We start from the raw sequence: 21,061 nt of genomic DNA on the forward strand, positions 1-21,061 counted from the left end.
GGTAAATGATCAAGAGTTAATTTTATGAATATTGTAAAATGTTTATATTCTTAATTTTTTTCTGTTTTATGTGTCTATATTATGTTAAAATCGTTAAAAACAATAAAAAATGTAATAAAAAAGAACTCCACCAACAAGACACGCCAGGTGGCTTGGTGGGTCTCTGCAAAAAAAAAAAAGTTCTAAATATGTATAAATTGTGATTTAAATAAATGTATACAAATAAAAAAATAATAATAAAAAAAAGTTATTTTACTGAATTATTATTAGAAAAACAATATCAGCAATTTGAACATGTATCTGAAGATGTAAGAAATGCAAGTTTGAAATGGGATTCCAGGGGATGTCCTTCCTGGCGGCCATCCTGATCCTGAACATGGAGGCGGCGGAGGCGTTTGTGTGCTTCGCGAACCTGCTCAACTCGCCGGCGCTGCGGGCGGCCTTCGCGCTGGATGCGCGCGCCGTGGCGGCGCTGTGGGCCGCGCACGGCGCCCTGCTGCGCGCCCAGCTGCCCGCGCTGCACGCGCACCACCGCCGCACGCGCCTCGGCCCCGAGCTCTACCTGCTGGAGTGGCTCTACAGCGGATTCGCCAAGGCCATGCCGCTCGACGTGCTCTGCCGCGTCTGGGACGTCTTCCTCCGGGACGGGGAGGAGTTCCTCTTCCGAACGGCTCTGGGTCAGTAGCTTTAACCTGATAACAAACAAATTTAAAAAAACACTCCCATTTTTAATTTTTAAACATAAAACCGCTACTTTTTTTATTTTGTTAAACAAAAAACCAATGCTATCTATACTTTTACCACTACTATTTTTTGTCATCAAATCACATCAACAAATGTCCCAAAATTTTAATTTTACCTGCATCATTTTTATGTACAGGCGGATCTCATCTTTCGCACAATTCGCTATTTTGCGCATTTAAAAAAAGAACTTTTTTGGCAAAAATACAAAAATGTTTCATTTCCGTGCAGTTGTTTCCCTTTCACATTATGAAATGTGTATGAACCTGGTCCGTACTATGAAAAGTTCTATGTACATACTAATATTTTAGACGGCGACTCCGACAGATAGTAGCTTGCCATTTCATAGTCTAATATAAGACCATGTAAATATTCTTAACCCGCCATATTTTGTGTAAAAAATCACTCGTTAATTATAACATATAGAACGCCATTAACAATGCATGAAGTAAACCTGGAAGTTAACAGTGATGATGTTAATTGAGATGATTGAATCTCATTCTGAACCCTTGACTAATGAATTACTTATGTCGGTCCATAAGAGAATGAAAATTATATACAAATTGAAAGTAAGGAAGAAGAACCTGAAGAAATCATAAAGACCTTAACAATAAAAAAATATGAACGAAGCTTTTACGCATATCAAGACATTTTTTAAAAAATTATGGAAGAATGTGATCCCAATGGAGAACACAAGTGCATAGGGCATTCCATAATATTGCTTCATGTTACAGAACTCTTACTTAATTACTAAAATACAACTGAATCTTGACATGTTTATAAAAATAAAAAAATAATTCAATGTGTAGTTAGTTTTTTAGTAATTTTTGTATGGATTGTATGGAAGTATAAATTTTGTTTGTTTTTTTTTCTTTTACATCCTTCTACTTTCTAACATTTAACTTTCACACACATTTTCAGGAACCAATTGTGTGCGAAAGTTGAGTTCCGCCTGTATTGCATAAAAATAACAGCTTTATAGATTTTTCCACTTTTATTTTATTTAACTAGTGACCGGGTTTTATTGTTATTGACATCATCACTGACCATTAAAAGCCGTTCTTACAATATTTTAAATGTAATTATTCTTATAATGCACTACTTAAATTCATTCAATTTTTTTGTTTAAATTCACTCTCAGAAAAATTATACAAAATTGTGGTTTGCCTTGTGTATTTATTTTTATTAAAATTTTTACCTAGTCTCACACCAGGCTGATGATATCGGTAACGACAAAACCCGGTCACTGGAAAAGTTCCACCGAGAAATGTCAAAACAAAACATTAAAAATGAGTATTATGTAATTTTATTTAAATATCTGCTATTCAATTGTTTCCAGGAGTTCTGCATCTATACCAAGAAGAATTACTTCATATGGACTTCATAACGGCATCGCAATTTCTCACTAAACTGCCCGAAGATATGTCCGGAGATGCCCTGTTCAAGAGCATCAGTTGTATCAACATGACAGCGGACAAGCTTACCTTCCAGCAACTGGTAGACAAGTTCAAGGAAGAAGGCAGCTCCATTCTAGACGATGACTCCGACAGATAGTAGCTTGCCATTTCATAGTCTAATATAAGACCCTGTAAATATTCTTAACCCGCCATATTTTGTGTAAAAAATCACTCGTTAATTGTGTTACTGCACCAACTTTAATCATTTTTTTTTTATGTATGGTATTGATAATTGTGATACAAAATACAAATAATATGTTATAAAAAATAATACTCAATTTAATTCAATTTATTTTATGACCATTTATGAAATCTATATCAAAATCGAAATGATAATGGTCAATAATAGTGGTCATAAATAAATAAATCTTAAAAGTGTTATTTTTTCAATAGTATATGTACCTACATATCATCAATATCAAATAATTTATTATGTTTAGAAAATGAATATAATTTTTTTATGTAGATTTTGTTTTTAGAATTTTTGTGACCAGTCATGTATGTTTTCGATTGATTTACATTTTTGCGCTCGTAATATTTTGCGCTCTCCTCGCTCGTAATATTATTAATAAATGATTTTATTTAATAAAATAATCAATATGTTTGTGACAGAACTTTGACCGTATTTTACCCAGTCGTTTTAATCAAATTGCTGTAGGTAACGAAATAAACATATAAGAACTTTATCTAAAATCTTTGACTGTGATAAATAAAAAATTATCTGACAATTTGAGATCTGAAATTTAATTTTATCGAAGAATATTTATTTAATTAATTATTTGAAATTTGGCAATATTTGTTTTTTAGAGCTTTTTTTAAACAATATGCATTTTCCTGCCATATTCCTATTACATGTAAAATATTCATTACTACATACATGCATATGTACAGTATCTACTCAATGAATTAGGGCCACCCATTATTTTTTTGAATACTCTGAAATCTTTTGGATTATTACATTTATTTTACATAAATACTTTAAGTTTTTTATTGACATCTAATATCATGTATATTACCTTCAATAATATGTAAAATATACCTGGATTATTTAAGCGTTTACAAAATTTTAAACCCTTTTTCTGAGAAAGGTCCCTAATTAGCACAGGTAGACAGATAGTTGAAAGTTCAAAAAAAAGCCCTATCTCATTTATTAGTGAAGTTTCTTGAGTTCTGATTGTTGTTTTGTTCAGAGAGGTTATATAGTTATCGTGTCTTGTGAAAAAAACTTAATTTTTAATTTTAGTTCATAAAGTATAATTTTTTTTTGTAAACACAAGTGTTTTTTTTGAAAAGGACAAAATGGGAAAAAGTAAAGACATTTCTGAGGAAAAAAAGTCTAGTGTTATAGTGCTACTGAAATTAGGAATACTATCTAATAGAGAAATTTCAAAAAAAGAAAACGTTTCTCGTCAAACAGTGGACAAAATTTCAAAATCAATAAAAAATCAGTCACCCGCCACCAGCAATCAGCGAAAGAACTGTCGTAAGATTAGAAAAACAACACCGAGGACTGATCAAAAAATCGTTCAAAGTGCCTTAGAAAACCGAAGTGCATCAGCAAAAACATTAAAAATAAAATTGGAAGAAGAGGGTATAAATATATCGGTATCAACACTGAGGCGACGTCTTTACGAAGTAAATCTGAAATGCAGGCGCCCTGTAAAAGTACCAAAATTGACACCACGAATGAAAGCGGATCGATTAAAATGGGCCAGGCTACATCGAAATTACTCGGTAGATGATTGGAAAAAGGTATTTATTTAAATTGAATTTTCAACATATCATTTTAGTCAATAAACTTATATATTTGAATTAAACTTAAATTTTCATTATTTTTCAGGTCATCTTTAGTGATGAGTGCCGGTTAGAAGCCGTGACAGAGAGCCGTCGATTCGTCAGGAGAACACCAATGGAACGTTACAATGAGGCCTGTGTGGTTAAAGTTATCAAACACCCCCCTGCAACAATGATATGGTCATGTATTATTAACAATTTACCTGGGCCGTTGTTTTTCGTGGAAGGAACAATGAACCAAAATTCCTATAAGCAGGTCCTCGAACGAATTTTATTGCCCTTCTACCATACACTCGACCCAACAGAAGGTCCATACACCTTCATGCAGGATGGGGCACCTTGCCACCGGGCTAAATCAATAATAAAAATTTTGTCTAACAAAAATCTGCCTTTGCTCCCCTGGCCTGGAAATTCTCCGGACCTTAATCCTATAGAAAACGTATGGAGCATGTTAAAAAATAAGGTATACTCATTCCCAAATCCGACAGTAGACTGTCTAAAAAAAAAAATTCAAAAAATTAGGTCAGAAGACGAAGAAATAAAAAACACGATAAAACAGTGCATTTTAAGTATGCCAAAAAGAATTGAGGCAGTTATTTCTGCCAAAGGTGGAAATAATAAATACTAACTATATTTATATGAAAATATATGCATAATTTAAGCGTAATAAAGTGTTCTTGTGTAAATAAAATTCAATGTTGTTTTATTCAAGGTTTTCTCTGAGTTATTCCTGTTTGAATTGAGAAATTGCGCGAAATTCTGCGTGGCCCTAATTCATTGAGTAGATACTGTACTTGCAATTATCTATGGACAGGATTTAGACCATTTTTTTCATGTTGGTGGCAAGATAACTCAATAATTTTATTGAAATAAATATTTTTCCAATTGCAATATTTTTCATCACAATTACTATAAATGGATTTATTTTACTAGAATTGTAATAATTTTACTCAAAGGTACAATGTTTTACAAAATATTTTTACAGTCACGCATTTATAAATATATTCAATATACATTTCCCTATCATCACTGTCTTTTGAATCTTCTGAAACTTGTAAAAATATGATTTTTTTAATAATTGGTGAAAATTGTCCAAACTCGCTACCGCCAGTGTTTAAAAAATATACATGCTCATAGATTTCAAACTCCCACCTTATCAAAAACTGAGCATATCCACCAAATAAATTAAGTATATAATCATCATAAAACCATCATATTCATGAATCTATAGTAGCTCTTTTTTATACTCCAATTATGTTTCTGATTTTAAAAAATTGTATGTAACAAATTAAGCAATATATTTGATGTTGATATTAATAATTGTTATTGTGTTACAAAAAGTATCCTTGATATTACACGTATTTGATATTATTTCTTTTATGTTTATTATGTGTAAATATGTATGTAAAATATATATGGCATTTTAATTCTACCTAATAATTGATGTTTATATCCTCAATAAATCTGTTCATATTCACTCTGCTGTTTTAGTTTTGCTCTGGATAAACATTTTATTTACACCCAATTCTATTCAGGTCATTTGTGTAAAACATTGAATCAAAATGGAGAAATTGTTTACGTTCTCAAGTTTTTTGGGCGAATAAATTAATGTTTTGGATGCTTAAAAATTCACTTGGTTGATCTGATGTGTGACAGCTTGCTTTGTTGTGGTAGAGAATTATTCTTCTACCTAATTAACCTATAGATGATATATTTAAGGTTAAGGGTTTAATGTTTGAGGTAAGGTAATTGGAAAGTTATTGCTAAATTAAATCAAAGTAAGTATAATATATAAAACGCATTTAAATAAACTTAAGTATACTACATCGTCCGCCTCCGTAATGTAATGGTCAGCACGCTCGGCTACCGTTCTATAAGTCCCGGGTTCGATTCTCGGGGGGCAGGGGTCTCAAATAAATCAAAGTTATTTTTTCGCTCTAATATTTAATCAATATTACCCTGGACTGGTACCTGAAGCAAAGAGCTGATCACCTTTCCAACAATCAAGATAACACTGTTTATATGACGCAGTGCCCTATGCATTATTGGGGTGTGGATAAGGGTTTAAAGTGAATACTATATACACGTCCGCCTCCGTGACGTATTGCTTAGCGTGTTTAGCTACCGTGCTGGAGGTCCTGGTTTCGATTCTCAAGAGGGGCGAGTGAAAACAAAAATTTTGTTTTACATTCTAATAATTATTTAATATTACCCTGGACTTAGCTCCCTGAAGCGCATGAGTACCCTCGTGTAAGTAACAATCAAGGTAAAACTGTATCAATATGAGGCAGTGCCCTATGCACCATTGGGTGCGGAAATGGGTTAGAAGAGAAGATGTACATATACGTATTCTACTTAACCATTTCCGCTCCCTATGTGGATAATATGAAATCTAATACATATGTAAATTTATGTTTATATTCAACACACCAAAAATAAAATTAAAATAGGAATTAAAAAATGTTAACATTCAAATTTTCAATAAAAGTACACACATTTTCTTTCTTGTTTATAATTTTTATTTGTACCATTTAAAAACAAAAAGCTATTATTACCATTTAGCAATAGAAAGGTTATAACAGCCCAATGGCTAGAAAATGAAAAAAACTGAAATTGCATCACTAAAATACTGCAGCTTTGCTTTCGTTATCATAAGTGATGGTCGCTGGTAGCCTAAATTCAGAATTGCAATACTTCAATCCTGTTGCATTTACCGCTACTATTTGCACTGGAGCCGAATCATGAATTGTTGGAATGAATTATTTTAGTGAACAATTAAAATAATAAGAAAATTTGGAAGCACTATAAAGAATTTGCAATAAACACAAGGTGACTTTTCGTATTGAAATCGCAGACGGCACAAGTTTCACCTGTGACAGACAAGTTTTGACTGAAACAGGGATAAAAGTTGACTTGTACCCTGACTTTAGACTACTAAGCTGTATGCCAGGTATATTCAACAATCGATTCCAGGAATTATTTGCGACCTAATATTATTTTTTCAAAAAGGGTTTATTCCAACGATTCGTGATTCCGCCAGTGTGCGGCGGCTATATTGAGTTACATTCATTTTCAAGTTTAAGCTAAAAATATCAATAACCACAAAATATATTCGTTCTACAAATTTATTTATCATTTTGTCTTTGAGAGTAATATTTTTTAACAACTTAAAGCACCAATCACAAAACAACTGTAGTAAAATGCAATTTCAAATTACCTAATATCACTAAAAAAATTATATATTTTTTTAAATATATGTGATTAAACTGTGCAAAGGTACATAGCAGAAGTAGTATCAGACTCTTGATTTACTAAAATAAGATCAACTAGAAACCAAATCGGATAGTCCCGGATATAATGTTATGTATATTGTAAATCACTAGAAATCCAAGTTCATATGAATCATTTTTTAAAAACCTGTTTTTTTTTTAAAGAAATGGAATGAACATACAGTATCTACTCAATGAATTAGGGCCACCCATTATTTTTTTGAATACTCAGAAATCTTTTAAATTATAATATTTATTTTACATAAATACTTTAAGTTTTCTATTGACATCTAATATCATGTATATTACCTTCAATAATATGTAAAATATACCTGGATTATTTAAGCCTTTACAAAATTTCAAACCCTTTTTCTGAGAAAGGTCCCTAATTAGCACAGGTAGACAGATAGTTGAAAGTTCAAAAAATAGTCCTATCTCATTTATTAGTGAAGTTTCTTGAGTTCTGGTTTTTGTTTTGTTTAGAGAGGTTATATAGTTATCGTGTCTTGTGAAAAAAACTTAATTTTCAATTTTGGTTTATAAAGTATAATTTTTTTTTGTAAACACAAGTGTTTTTTTTTAAAAGGACAAAATGGGAAAAAGTGAAGACATTTCTGAGGAAAAAAAGTCTAGTGTTATAGTGCTACTAAAATCAGGAATACTATCTGATAGAGAAATTTCAAAAAAAGAAAATGTTTCTCGTCAAACAGTGGACAGAATTTCAAAATCAATAAAAAATCAGTCACCCGCCACCAGCAATCGGCGAAAGAACTGTCATAGGATTAGAAAAACAATACCGAGGACTGATCGAAAAATCGTTCAAAGTGCCTTAGAAAACCGTAGTGCATCAGCAAAAACATTAAAAATAAAATTGGAAGAAGAGGGTATAAATATATCGGTATCAACACTGAGGCGACGTTTTTACGAAGTAAATCTGAAATGCAGGCGCCCTGTAAAAGTAACAAAATTGACACCACGAATGAAAGCGGATCGATTAAAATGGGCCAGGCTACATCGAAATTACTCGGTAGATGATTGGAAAAAGGTATTTATTTAAATTGAATTTTCAACATATCATTTTAGTAAATAAACTTATATATTTGAATTAAACTTAAATTTTCATTATTTTTCAGGTCATCTTTAGTGATGAGTGCCGGTTAGAAGCCGTGACAGAGAGCCGTCGATTCGTCAGGAGAACACCAATGGAACGTTACAATGAGGCCTGTGTGGTAAAAGTTATCAAACACCCCCCTGCAACAATGATATGGTCATGTATTATTAACAATTTACCTGGACCGTTGTTTTTCGTGGAAGGAACAATGAACCAAAATTCCTATAAGCAGGTCCTCGAACGAATTTTATTGCCCTTCTACCATACACTCGACCCAACAGAAGGTCCATACACCTTCATGCAGGATGGGGCACCTTGCCACCGGGCTAAATCAATAATAAAATTTTTGTCTAACAAAAATCTGCCTTTGCTCCCCTGGCCTGGAAATTCTCCGGACCTTAATCCTATAGAAAACGTATGGAGCATGTTAAAAAATAAGGTATACTCATTTCCAAATCCGACAGTAGACTGTCTAAAAAAAAATATTCAAAAAATTTGGTCAGATGACGAAGAAATAAAAAACATGATAAAACAGTGCATTTTAAGTATGCCAAAAAGAATTGAGGCAGTTATTTCTGCCAAAGGTGGAAATACTAAATACTAAGTATATTTATATGAAAATATATGCATAATTTAAGCATAATAAAGTGTTTATGTGTAAATAAAATTCAATGTTGTTTTATTCAAGGTTTTCTCTGAGTTATTCCTGTTTGAATTGAGAAATTGCGCGAAATTCTGCGTGGCCCTAATTCATTGAGTAGATACTGTACATCCATGCATTATATTTCATGTAGATATCTTTGCATTATACATGTATATATTCATATATATATACATACACACAGTAATGTGAATAAATTAAAAAATATCAAGTCAACTTAAAGTAAATATCACTGATTATCATAATACATATATGTATAGTAATTTTGATGCATGTTACATTATTTTAAAACATCATATCGCTCAACAATGGCGTAATTACACTTTTAGAAATATTATAGGAGATACCATTTAGACGTAGTAGCAACAGAAATGGCGCCATTTTACTCAATTCTGTAATGACACTCGCGCCATCTCGCAGCGTTTCACTGCAAAATAAATTCTGTCCATGTTTTTCCCGATGTAAATAGTCTTTCCGCACATTTTGACATATTTAACTAGTTTGAAAAAAGTGTAATTATGTCATTTTGGCACCAAATGAGCGATATGCGAAATACAACTCAAATAAGAGTGATCTACCCTTGGGACATTTAAGGTAAATTTGAAGTGTGAAAACAGACTACTAGGCTAAAGCAGTTGCAATCTTCTGCATTAAGATGCCTCATTTGAGCAATCCGCAGTTTCAGAAGAAAAAAAATGTTATTCCAAAGATTCTTATCCACAGCCTCAGTTGAAATGCGGAATGAGATTTTTCTACCAAAACTGCAGAGCACCCAAATTGACAGCTTGAAGCAGTCGACTTTCATTGCTGGAAGATGCAGGTCTGTTAAAATGGATAAATATTACAACAAAGTTACTGTGAAATCAATTATTGAATATTTTGTTTATGTTTTCAATACCTGAAGTGAAAATTGATTATTCAGTAAATTGAAAGTCTGCTATATTTATAAAAGATATTATATTTATAATAAAAATACATAAATAATATATTGATTAATAATATTCATTGGGTATATATTTATAACAAAATATAAGTTAGAAAAGTACAATTATTTATTGTCAATTTATAAGTTCGAAGACCTGTTTATTGCAAAACGAAAAACTGTGCAGACTGTTATAAAATAAATACATATTGATTTTGAAATTTAAGGATACCTTATTTAAAAAAAGTGAAAGTAGGAGATGGAATTTATTTAGCAAGTTTCATACGAATCTATGAAAAACATGAAACTTGAGACAAATAAAAAATTAGAAAATTTTGTTACGTAAAAATAAAATACCTAAAATGTGGTTAAAAATTTATAATTATAAAATTATATTTATGAAAATCCATTGTATTTTCCTCATGGTGTTACATATCACACTAGATCAGATCACTCAGAGAAGTAATTAAAAAATCTCCAATGTGCACACTTATTATACAAAATAATAACAAAAAACATTTTAAAATAAGGTAGGACAATTAACTATCAACCCAAATATATTTGGGTTTTTATTGTACACCTAGATGTCTCCTAATATGAAAATAATTCATACAAAACATTACAATATATGTAGAAGAGTGCATGTTTTTTTAAAATATTAATATCTTATTTCCAAAATTCTGTTCTCATCAGACTAGTCTTTATATTTGACTACTCTATATTAGAACACCAAGCGGAGACATTTAAAAATGTTTCACTCATAAAATGCCATTTTTATTCCAAAATCTCAAATATAATTATAAATTCTTAAATCAAACAAATTAAGTTTAATAACTATTTTGAAGTAAATAAAAATCACTATTATCATGAATTTGACATACTATTATTCAATGGAAGTTCAGTCAAGTAAATATTGGCGCAGTGTCTCCCAGATAATACAATGCCGTGCTACAGTTATCAGTCTGGCAACTCTTGTAATTTGGATTAGAGTTGCTATGTAAACCGTGCACAACGGCATTGTTATTTTTCTTCTAAGAGGGACAACACAATGAAAATCATAACAGTATAAACAAGGAAAAATAACTTTTAGGGAAAAAATATATGATGTATTCCTCAATTATAACACTGTTTTAATAAAACAGAGGTTTTATATCATTCTTATAGTATTCAAGATATTTGGAACAGTTTTTTCTTTCTCATATAGAAGTTTCCCATAAACATAAGGGTGTTAGTTGAAGTTTGTCGGTTTTACTCATAGATGTCGCTAGAGATATGTATACATTTCTATGATTTGGCATCTTTGTCATATTTTTCTATGGACACTAACCTTCAAAAATACACAAGTTACATTCTGCCAAAATAACAGTGTCATAGTTGTTTACCTAAGTGGATATGTCGAGTTTCGTTCCAAGTAAATCGCATTTGCGGCGTTCGTTGCTTTTCTTATTTCATCAAAAGAAAAAAGCAGTTGAAGCTCATTGGTTGCTGGTAGAAACTTATGGTAAACATGCTCCAGTGATTAGAACATGTGAGACATGGTTTCGTCAATTTAAAAGTGAAGATTTCGATTTAACAGACAATGAGCATCCTGGTGCAACGAAAAAGTTCAAAGACGAGGAATTGCAGGCGTTATTGGATGAAGACCCAACCCAATCGCAACAACAATTGGCCCAAACACTTAATGTGACCAGAGGAGCAATTTGACAACGTTTAAAAGCCATGGGAAAGATCCAAAAGTATGGAAAATGGGTACCACACTAAATGAATGAGAGACAAATCGAAAATTGTCGCAACCAACGCACCGTCTCATAGAGATAAAGTGGTGAAGAACACTCTCAAAGCATTGAATTGGGAAATATTATTGCACCCGCCGTACTCTCCAGACCTTGCCCCATCCGACTATCACCTTTTCGCATCGATGGGACACTCACTCGCAGAGCAGCGCTTTGCCAATTTTGAAAAAGTCGAAAATTTGCTCGTCGAATGGTTTGCCTCGAAAGAGAAATATTTTTTTTGGAATGGTATCCATGATTTGCCTCAAAGATGGGCAAAATATATAGAATCCGATTGTCAATACTTTGAATAAAAAAAAATTGAGATTCCCTTGAGAATTAAGCGTTTTCTTTATTGAAAAAACCGGCAAACTTCAACTAACACCCCTGGTACATACATAACTTTTGAGTTTTTCTCTTTTGATAATTCACATACATAGCAGGATACTTTGATTAAGACAATTTATGAAGGAAAATAATATATTTTCCTATCAATTATTGCTCAAGATTAACACTGATTAGGTTACTTATATACAATCTCTACAGAAAGTTGTTTGGCTAACGGCTAGCTGTCATTTTTAAATGAGAGACATGATTTTTATTGCTATGGTAATCAAAATCGTGAACGTGTCGAGAGTTGCCCAACTCAAATCAACTATGTATAGAGATTAGAAATATATTTATTTTTAAATAACTAACAAATAAAAAATATTTAAAAAAATAAATAAATGTGAATGCATTCCTCGGTACACAATCTCCCTTCCCGTGAAAAATACTTAATATTTTTTTAATTATATTTATCGCTTTTGTGAAATACTAAATAAATGTCTAAATACACAAATATGCAAGTACATACATCTACACTTATCGATAATATTGCTAATGTTCAAGTAAAATTTGCCAACCAAAAATGCTTTATTAGTCCATACGATAAACACCAAAATAAACAATATTCAGATTGGGGTTAAATTTACAAGTTTGTATTATGAATTATGTTTGGATCAGCTTACTGAGAATAGTCAAAGGGCAACATGACTTGTAAAGTACTAGACAGACACATCGCTTGTGTATGGACTGTTACAAGCTTATAACATGCCATTGTTATTGCTTCTTAGACCTATATGGATATAAAATAATACTTGTGATGTCTTTTATGATGGTATGAGCAATACATAATAATTTTTACCAAAATAAACGAAAGAAGAATTATTCCTTCACAAATATTGAGAACATCATGTCCATCCCAATGCAGAATGGTCAAAAAATAATATGAAATATAACAAAACTAATACACCTTTGATACAATGAAAAAAATATATACTTTCATTGTGAGTAAGTATATCATGATATATCATGATTCGAATAGCTTGATATAAATATTTTTTTACAAAAAATAATGTTATTTTTAGTTTATCTAAAAAGTAGTTTGGTTGGAAAATAATAAAAACATATTTCTTTTGAAGAAAATAATATCGAAACACAGATTTTTCTATTTGTACAGTTATCTATTATTGGTGCGCTCAAAATTAGTATATGGTATACTATCTAAACTACATAAAATAGTTTCACTAATTTCTTAAACAAAGGACGGATAATATTACTTCACAGTGTGCAATAAACTAATATCATAAAGTTTCAAAATCTTCACGGAGAAAGATTGAATGTCTTCCAATATGGCAGAGTTCACAGAATGGCCTTCCTGAATTCGGAAATCTTATTTTTCTTCAATGGGGAGTGACAGTCTCAAGATGTCTTTAATATTAATGGACTAGAGGGTCTATGCATTTCCAGACGATTTCTGTTCATTCCATACGCTAACCAACTCTTCGGGGTTGCCATAGCCGTGAGAAGCCACGACGTAGCGATAATTGTGGACATTATAATCTTTCTTGTAGAAATAGACTTCTTTGCAGTGAAATGGCTCAATCGCCATTTTTTTAGCGATTATTCCTAAATATATATCGTCAAACCTGCAACAACAAAAAATATTTTCAACTTGATATCGTCTCATTCCCAGCAGAACATCATATGTATCAATTTTAAGAAAATAATTTTGAAGAAACGCATTTTATCCGACTCAAAGGACCGTGGAAGCTTTCAAAGACAACAGCTGGAAGCCTGGGTAAGGAACTATCCGACATCTAATCCGTGATAGTTCATAAGGAACTCTTGCGAGAGGTGGTATCATACATGGTAAAAATAGTTAAGGACATTGGTACCATAAACCAAGCCAGGACACAAAATGCCGAACCCTCTTCTAGTGGAACGGAAGGTCTGTTGACTACTCGACAGTCCGGCTTCTCCAGAGGAATTTTACGTGGTTTCCTCCTAGCAATGAGCAAATGCGCAAATGAGAGAAGTTCCTGATTAGCTCACACTAGATTATCTCTCCTGTTCCCAACATAGATTAAAATAAAACTTTTTTTTAGTTAGAAAAAACGATAATCCACTTAATGATCTATAAACCTTGTACATAATAAGCAAGGTAAATAATAAATACACTCCCATCTAAAAAAAGTCTAGTAGGCAGTTGACTGTAGTAAAACACTTTGGATCTGGGATTATTCCCTAAAAATTGGATCATCAGTAACAGTTGGCATGCCTATATAGTACGTGGAAATCTGCCAATCAAAGACTACTATCAGTCACTACCAGCCCGTCCATTTTAAAGGTAAATAAAAAAGAAAGGGAACAAAGAGCCTATGTGTCTTTTTCTTATGCAATGTATCTTATCAATGCCATCTTACTTACCGAAAATGTTTAACGAAGTGACTAGCGTAATACATTGAGATGAGGGCCTCCTGAGACAGTATGTAAGCCCCCGCAGACACGTACGGGGGCCACTGGTTCCAGCGATACTCCTCTAGTGAAATGTACCACTTGCTCGTGATATGACGATGGGGAGACGACCTGAACACATACCCTGGAATTCACACAAAACCATTTAGATTATTTAAATCACACATAAAATTGTCTTTTGCCTTACAAATTTTTCAATATTTTTAGCAAAATTAAACTACTTCCACTGTTTCCCCTCCCCATTGCCCTAATGAGAATCAAACCCAGGACCTCATGGGCTATTCATTTTACTATGGAGCCAAACAAGACGAATAATGATCTTCCCATTATCAGTTAGAAACAGTGCGAGTAAGATAATCATAAGAAATATAATAAAAATGTTTGTTGCTAAATCCGTTCCATAATTTTCTTTTTCTTAACTACGGTAAACCTTATTTTCCCTAATCACAGTGAAGTGCCCTTGATCATCCAAATTTATTATGATTAATTTTAGGTATTTTTTTTAGAAAAGACACATCTATTATAGATATTATCCATGTTCAGGCAAAAATCACTAGCTTACAATCCATGTTCTTTTTAAGGCATAACAATCAGCAGCGGAGTGCTTAAGACCTAATTGGAAATTGAATTGAACTAAATGGAAAAACTATATAGTTTTAAATTTTCGCTTGAATGGCAACCATACTACATAGATAATATTCCATAATTTACCTGCATAAAGAATGGCATCATCCGGTAGCTCAAAATCAAAGTGCGCCTGTCGCTTTCTTCTAATATTATTGGCATGGTTCTTTTGCGGAGACACCAAAAAAGTCTTACTTTCCGGCCAATTTTTACCAATCACTTTCGGTGGGACCTTCGGCTGACTTTTATTAGGACTCGCTTTCCTTTTCGCAGCGAGAGCTTCCTCAACATACTCCGGATAATGGGATGGATTTCTGATGAATCGTAAAACGTTTTTCATGGAAACATACATATCGTCATCAGAAAACAAGTAAAACTTAGCCGTCGGGCAATGCTTCATAGCCCAAGTGAACCCCATCATGGTTTTTATCGTGTTGTTGAAGTAAGTATCGTAAAAGTTAGCTTGGACTATATCGTTATACTTATTGGACTCTTCTTCTACCGATTCTTGAAGAGATTTTTCGGATTCATCAGACACTCCCAACACAAAAATTCTTTTGATAGTGACATCGGAAAACCTGTTTTCGAATCCCCAAGTGTTTCTTATGGCGATTCTTTGATTGAAGTTCCTCATCGCCGACTTGATAATGATCACTAATCGTATATCAGAGTCAGATTTGCACTTATTTTCACAGGAGGAAATGAACGTGAAATTGTACACATTGATCGGATCGACACTCGGCTTGTCATTGTTTCTCATTTGTTCTACCAGCGGGTAAATATTCTCAGACAGCGGATAGTCAAATTCATCATCGATATTACTTTCAAACAAATATGTGTGAAGGCCGAATATCTTCACTATTCCTAGTAGAATTATTATTGAAAATATGTTCTTGACTCTCTTTCTTGACATTGTGGAAACAGTCATGGCACCTGGGGTAATATTAAATATCTCATTTACTGAGATTCACATAGTAATTAGTATTTTGGTTTTTAAACTCCTCACATCATCTGCAACAGAGAGATTTTATGAGAAAAAAAAAGTTACAAAAAGTCTGATGAGTCCCCATTTAATGAGTACAATACAACATGGTATTTTTATAGATATTACTTTTAACATCAACTACTTATTTACGGTAAAGATATATATGGAAGATTACATACATATCTATAAAATTAGATTTGAAAAACATTTTTAAAAAATTAAAAAGTTTGATTCTTATTTCATTAGCATTCTAATATTAAAAGGTATTTACCTAATTTCTTCAACATACTACTATTTCAAATCTATACTTTTTAATTATTTTTTTTCAAATTAAAACAATAATAATAATTATTTTTTTGAAGTTATTAACAGTACCAACAATTGTTTTAAGTGTAGAAAATAAAACTTGTAGGTTTGTAATGGTTGCATAATTTTAATGATATTTTATTTACAAAAAGTTCTTGTTTAGAAAATTCATAATACACAATAAATATTATTATATTATTAAAGGAATTACAGATAAAACAAAAGTATTAGGAAACCATTCTATATGATTTGCTGCACTTTTCACTACACAATTGTTTTTAGTTAACAAAGTAATAATTAACAGAAACAAAACAAAGCTATACAGAGATTTTGTTTTTCCATTTTTTTCCAATTTATTTTCTATAAAACGAAATGAAATGAAAGAAAAACAAAGGAACAATGATTTTTATTTGTCCCATTCTTTTTTTAAATTTGAAATTATTTCAGTTGGTGCTTATTTATATAACACGTCGGTAGCAGGACATTCATAAGAACAGAACTAGTTTATATAGAATAATACCTTTATTACTGGGACATTACAATAACTAAATTACTATTAAGTTTCGATGTATTCAAATTTATAAACTAAGTATTGCGAAAAATATAAACCACAAAAATGATACTCCGAATCAAAGATCACGTGAACATTTCCTTCCAATAGATCACACTTCAATAAGCGAATATCATTTCACGATATTATTAATACGTACACTCACGCTCTATCTTAATTTAATCGGTGACAAAAACGAATCTAATTAATGACTAATCAATCATTAAAAACTTAGACCTCAGAAAAACAATTCAATATAACGTGACGAAAAAGAGCACTTCGAATGTGCGTGAATGTAATTCACTGTTGAAACTGTCAACTAATTTATTACATTTGAATGGAAGTGTTTTTCAATAAAACGCTAAACAAATGTTTTATTTCTAAAAATAATCTATTTACCGCAAAATCTGACGTTCGACGCCTGTTGCAACCGCCATTGCGCCAAAATTGTCAATTCAATTCATAGAAAAACTACATGCAAAGGAAGCGTTCGAAATCATCCAACATGATCATGAAAAAGAAAAGTTCTTACCTAGCTGTCAGTTTTTTTTTTAATTTACACTCTTCTGATTGTTAAAAAAAATTGTTAGTTAAAGCCGGTATATTTCAATTTAAGTTTCTTTAAGGTAAAAATAGGGTTGAACTCCTGTAAGCTTTGCCATTAAAAATTTCGACTCAGGTGATCATTTGACTGTCGCGATGGTTAAATAAATGCAGTTTGAAAAATTAGGATATTGTGTTTATCTTTGTTCATTGACTTGTTAAAAAAATCGATTTCTTATTGGTATCTACCTAAAAATAATAATAATAAGAATTGTACTATTTTATTTTTTTGTTGTTTAGAATTCTATTTTTTTAAATTAAATGTGATTTCAATTATAATGCCTATATTATCCGATTAGATAAAACTGTTTTGATCTTTTATACCATATATAAAAAAGACACTGAATCATTATCTCGACACATTATCATTATTACTTTTTTATGGGTATTCATTTTATCGGATATTAATACCTTATATTTATCTGGAATGCTGTTATTGTATGCAACAACATCATGTTTCTAATATTTTATTGTGTTTTTCCAATAATTTGCATACTTTCACCAGAATAAGCATATTCTTATTATAGTATTATTGTGAAACAGATTTTTGGCTACATCAATTCAAATTCTAGTGACCTTTATCCGTAACCAGTGATCCATAAGGTACTGCATGAGACGGACAAAAAAGATTAAATTAATCATAAGTTAATGATGGCAAGGTGATCTAGTCTGGGGCGCTTCAAATACTAGACCAGGGTAATATTAAGTAAACATTGGATTAATATATGTATTAAATTTAGTTTGGCCCCCAGGGAATCGAACCCGATACCTCGAGTACGATAGCCAAACGGGCTAGCTATTATACTATACATGATACATCATGCATCATTAGTTGTGGATAATGTAGAAATAAATTATGGTTTTATTCTGTATTTTATGTCATATACATTTTTACCTGTGCCGAATGGTTAGCATGTACCAGATAAGGTTCGATTCTCGCACATGTCCGATGGCATACTACTTAGATAAATACAAAACAACGCCAAAAATTGTGACAAGAATATACGTACTAGGATGAGTTTTTGAAATTAAAGTAAAAAAATATGAGATACCTACTTAATATCAAATATTTTTGAACCTGTGCCTTTTTTTAAAATTACCTAACGTCCAAGTGACTCTGAAATCTAGCTATGGCTTATGTACACCGCTTATCATGTCCCTATTCAGGATTCAACTTTATAAGTTTCATAGCCTATGCCTACTCGTGAGTGGATTTACTCTTTACGTTTAAAGTTACTATAATTTCATGTAATTCATGAGTGAAAATTCTAAGCAAAAATACTCTCTATGAACCTGTGCCTCCGTAGTATACCTACTTATACTTGGGTGACGTGCTGGAGGTTGGGAAAATAAGAGTAGTAGTATTGCCTTGGGTACTCGGGGCTGCCTACCAGTACTCATTTTAGCTTATGTAACACATAAATCGCTAATGTACGCCATAGCTCTGTCCCCAAAGTTCCTGAATTTTCAAAGAAATGTTTAACCTTTTCGAGCATAAAAATCTCAATTATGATGTCGTTCATTACCTCACTTCGCGTCGTTATATTAAAGTCAGTAAAGTTCTTTAACCAAACTAAAAATATATAACGGTTGAATGCAAAAATAGATAAGGCAGAAATATCGCCAACCTACCCACATATTCTGTCTTTCATCCCCAAAATTTACGCATGCGCCTTTCATCCTACAAACCCGGGACATTTCCGTCGTTTCATTCATCCGCCGAATTTCACCACCACACAGGTGTCATTGTGCAAGTACTTCTTAATTTGGTGATCAAAAACCGCGAAGATGACAGAAACCACGAGCTTGCTCCATGGGCAGGTAGGAAATAATATGTATTTCAACCATGTAAATACAAAATACGAAGACATGTACTCGTATTTTAACTAGACAAACATTTTCATGCTACGCATTTAAATGACCTTGACCTACGACCAGATAGAATGTGTTACAATTAATTATCGAATCGTCAATCGATTTAATTTCCAATAAGTAAAATGATGCAAAATATTTATCATAATTTTATTTAATAACTATCACGATATAATCCTTAATAGAAGCAAATTTCTTTGTTTTCCTTTTTATTTCATTTAAAATTAATATTAAATATGTGCATATATTTTTATTTTTCTTAATATTTATGCATAAGAGCAATGCAATAATTATTTTAATCATAATTGAAGTCGTTTTTGCGTTTTGTTTCAGCTTAGGGCGGTAACATATTGAAACGAAATAAAAACGTTTTTTGCATTAAATCGTTTGAAATCATATATTTTAATCATATATATTGCTACAATGAGTAAAAACAGCGTCTTAAATACATTTTTATACGCTTATTTTTCCTAAAAGTTTTGATTGATCTAGCCATACGTTACATAGTGTACTAAAAATCTATTTCTGTAAATCCAGACTCGCGAAAGGACATTAGTTTTTTATAGTTTCAAAACTTTCCAATGTATTTCAGTAGGAAAATATGAAATTTGAATTTATTACTTTTTTTTTAAATATTGGTTAAAAAGGCAGACTTATATGTTTTTTGTTTAATGAATATCATTATTTTAACTTTTTTATCAACAAATATTTGTGATATTTGTTTTAGTAACTATAAACTTCTTTTCAATATCTAGTTTCTCTCAACCTAGGTAAAATTTAATGTTATTGATTTTTTCATAAAAACACCGTTTTTGCATTGAAAAAATAAGATTTTTTTCAAAAGAAATATATGGTTAAAAATTATTTTATATTGTAGCTATTTAATCTATTATATGTAGATTGATAAAAATAATTAATGGTATTTTTATGTTAATTACGATTTTTTTCAATTATTCCTTATCCGGACTACCTTCGTCTCCAATTAGTCCTGATAATCGAATTCTAGTTTATTCTTCTGTATGTTTAACACAACAAATGTATGATATATTATAAGTATGATATAAAAAAAAAGAAAAATTAAATTTTTACCTCAAGTGGCATTTTCCAATGTAAACAAACCAACATTCGTTTTATCTAGATCAATAGGAAAAATCCATGAACTAATTCTTTATGTTATATTCCGATTAGAAATTACGGAAAATTAACGAAAATATAACCTTTACATCGTTTGCTAATTGCTGAAATCGGCTATTTAACAATCTTCATTAATTTTAAATGGCCGATTAATACTTCACGACAAGTGATTCATTAGAATTTAAACGGTAATTTTCTATTTGATTATAAATGAACATTACTGTAGATTTGAAAAGAAAAACTGTTTAAATTAAAAAAATATTTTTTAAGCAAACTTCTGAGGGTTTTCGCATTATCTTCTTCACTTCAAACCCTTATCTGCACCCCAATGGTGCATAGGGCACTGCATCATATAAACGCAGTGTTATCTTGATCGAATACATGAAGGAAATGTGATCAGCCCTCCGCTTCAGGCTGGTGCCTGAACTGGTGTCCAGGGTAATATTGAATAAATATTAGAG

General features: G+C 31.5%; 3 protein-coding genes across 7 annotated transcripts in view; 2 read left to right on the forward strand and 1 right to left on the reverse strand.

Moving 5' to 3' along the window:
* Positions 1–5,469, forward strand: part of LOC148309577 (TBC1 domain family member 12-like) — a 75,379-nt gene extending 69,910 nt beyond the window's left edge. Inside the window, exons 5-7 of one of the 3 annotated variants that reach the window (XR_015837513.1) lie at positions 341–677; positions 2,081–3,950; positions 4,039–5,469. Coding sequence is in view for 1 of the 3 variants with exons in the window: in XM_088259887.1 (XP_088116013.1) it covers positions 341–677; positions 2,081–2,295 (552 nt within the window). In the remaining 2 variants the exon portion in view is untranslated. Of the gene's footprint in view, positions 1–340; positions 678–2,080 lie in introns of all 3 variants that reach the window. The other 2 variants (XR_015837514.1, XM_088259887.1) reach the window with 2 other exon arrangements.
* The window catches only part of brn (beta-1,3-galactosyltransferase brn), a 435,255-nt gene that overhangs the window by 413,374 nt on the left and 820 nt on the right, over positions 1–21,061 (reverse strand). Inside the window, exons 1-4 of one of the 3 annotated variants that reach the window (XM_088259897.1) lie at positions 17,391–17,448; positions 15,238–16,161; positions 14,479–14,650; positions 9,974–13,697 (exon numbers count right to left, since the gene is read on the reverse strand). In XM_088259897.1, coding sequence (XP_088116023.1) covers positions 13,505–13,697; positions 14,479–14,650; positions 15,238–16,078 — 1,206 coding nt within the window. In that variant the 5' untranslated portion in view covers positions 16,079–16,161; positions 17,391–17,448 and the 3' untranslated portion in view covers positions 9,974–13,504. Of the gene's footprint in view, positions 1–7,439; positions 13,698–14,478; positions 14,651–15,237; positions 16,162–16,961; positions 17,449–21,061 lie in introns of those variants that run through there. The other 2 variants (XM_088259898.1, XR_015837515.1) reach the window with 2 other exon arrangements.
* nebu (solute carrier family 2 member nebulosa) overlaps positions 19,282–21,061 on the forward strand; it is a 62,722-nt gene continuing 60,942 nt past the window's right edge. Inside the window, exon 1 of the mRNA XM_088259893.1 lies at positions 19,282–19,415. Coding sequence (XP_088116019.1) covers positions 19,383–19,415 — 33 coding nt within the window. The 5' untranslated portion in view covers positions 19,282–19,382. The remainder of the gene's footprint in view (positions 19,416–21,061) is intronic.

The sequence above is a fragment of the Brachycentrus maculatus genome, unplaced genomic scaffold (genome assembly GCF_059751285.1).
Source record: "Brachycentrus maculatus isolate JH-2025_06_01 unplaced genomic scaffold, ASM5975128v1 h1tg000121l, whole genome shotgun sequence".
Taxonomy (NCBI): Eukaryota; Metazoa; Arthropoda; class Insecta; order Trichoptera; family Brachycentridae; genus Brachycentrus; species Brachycentrus maculatus.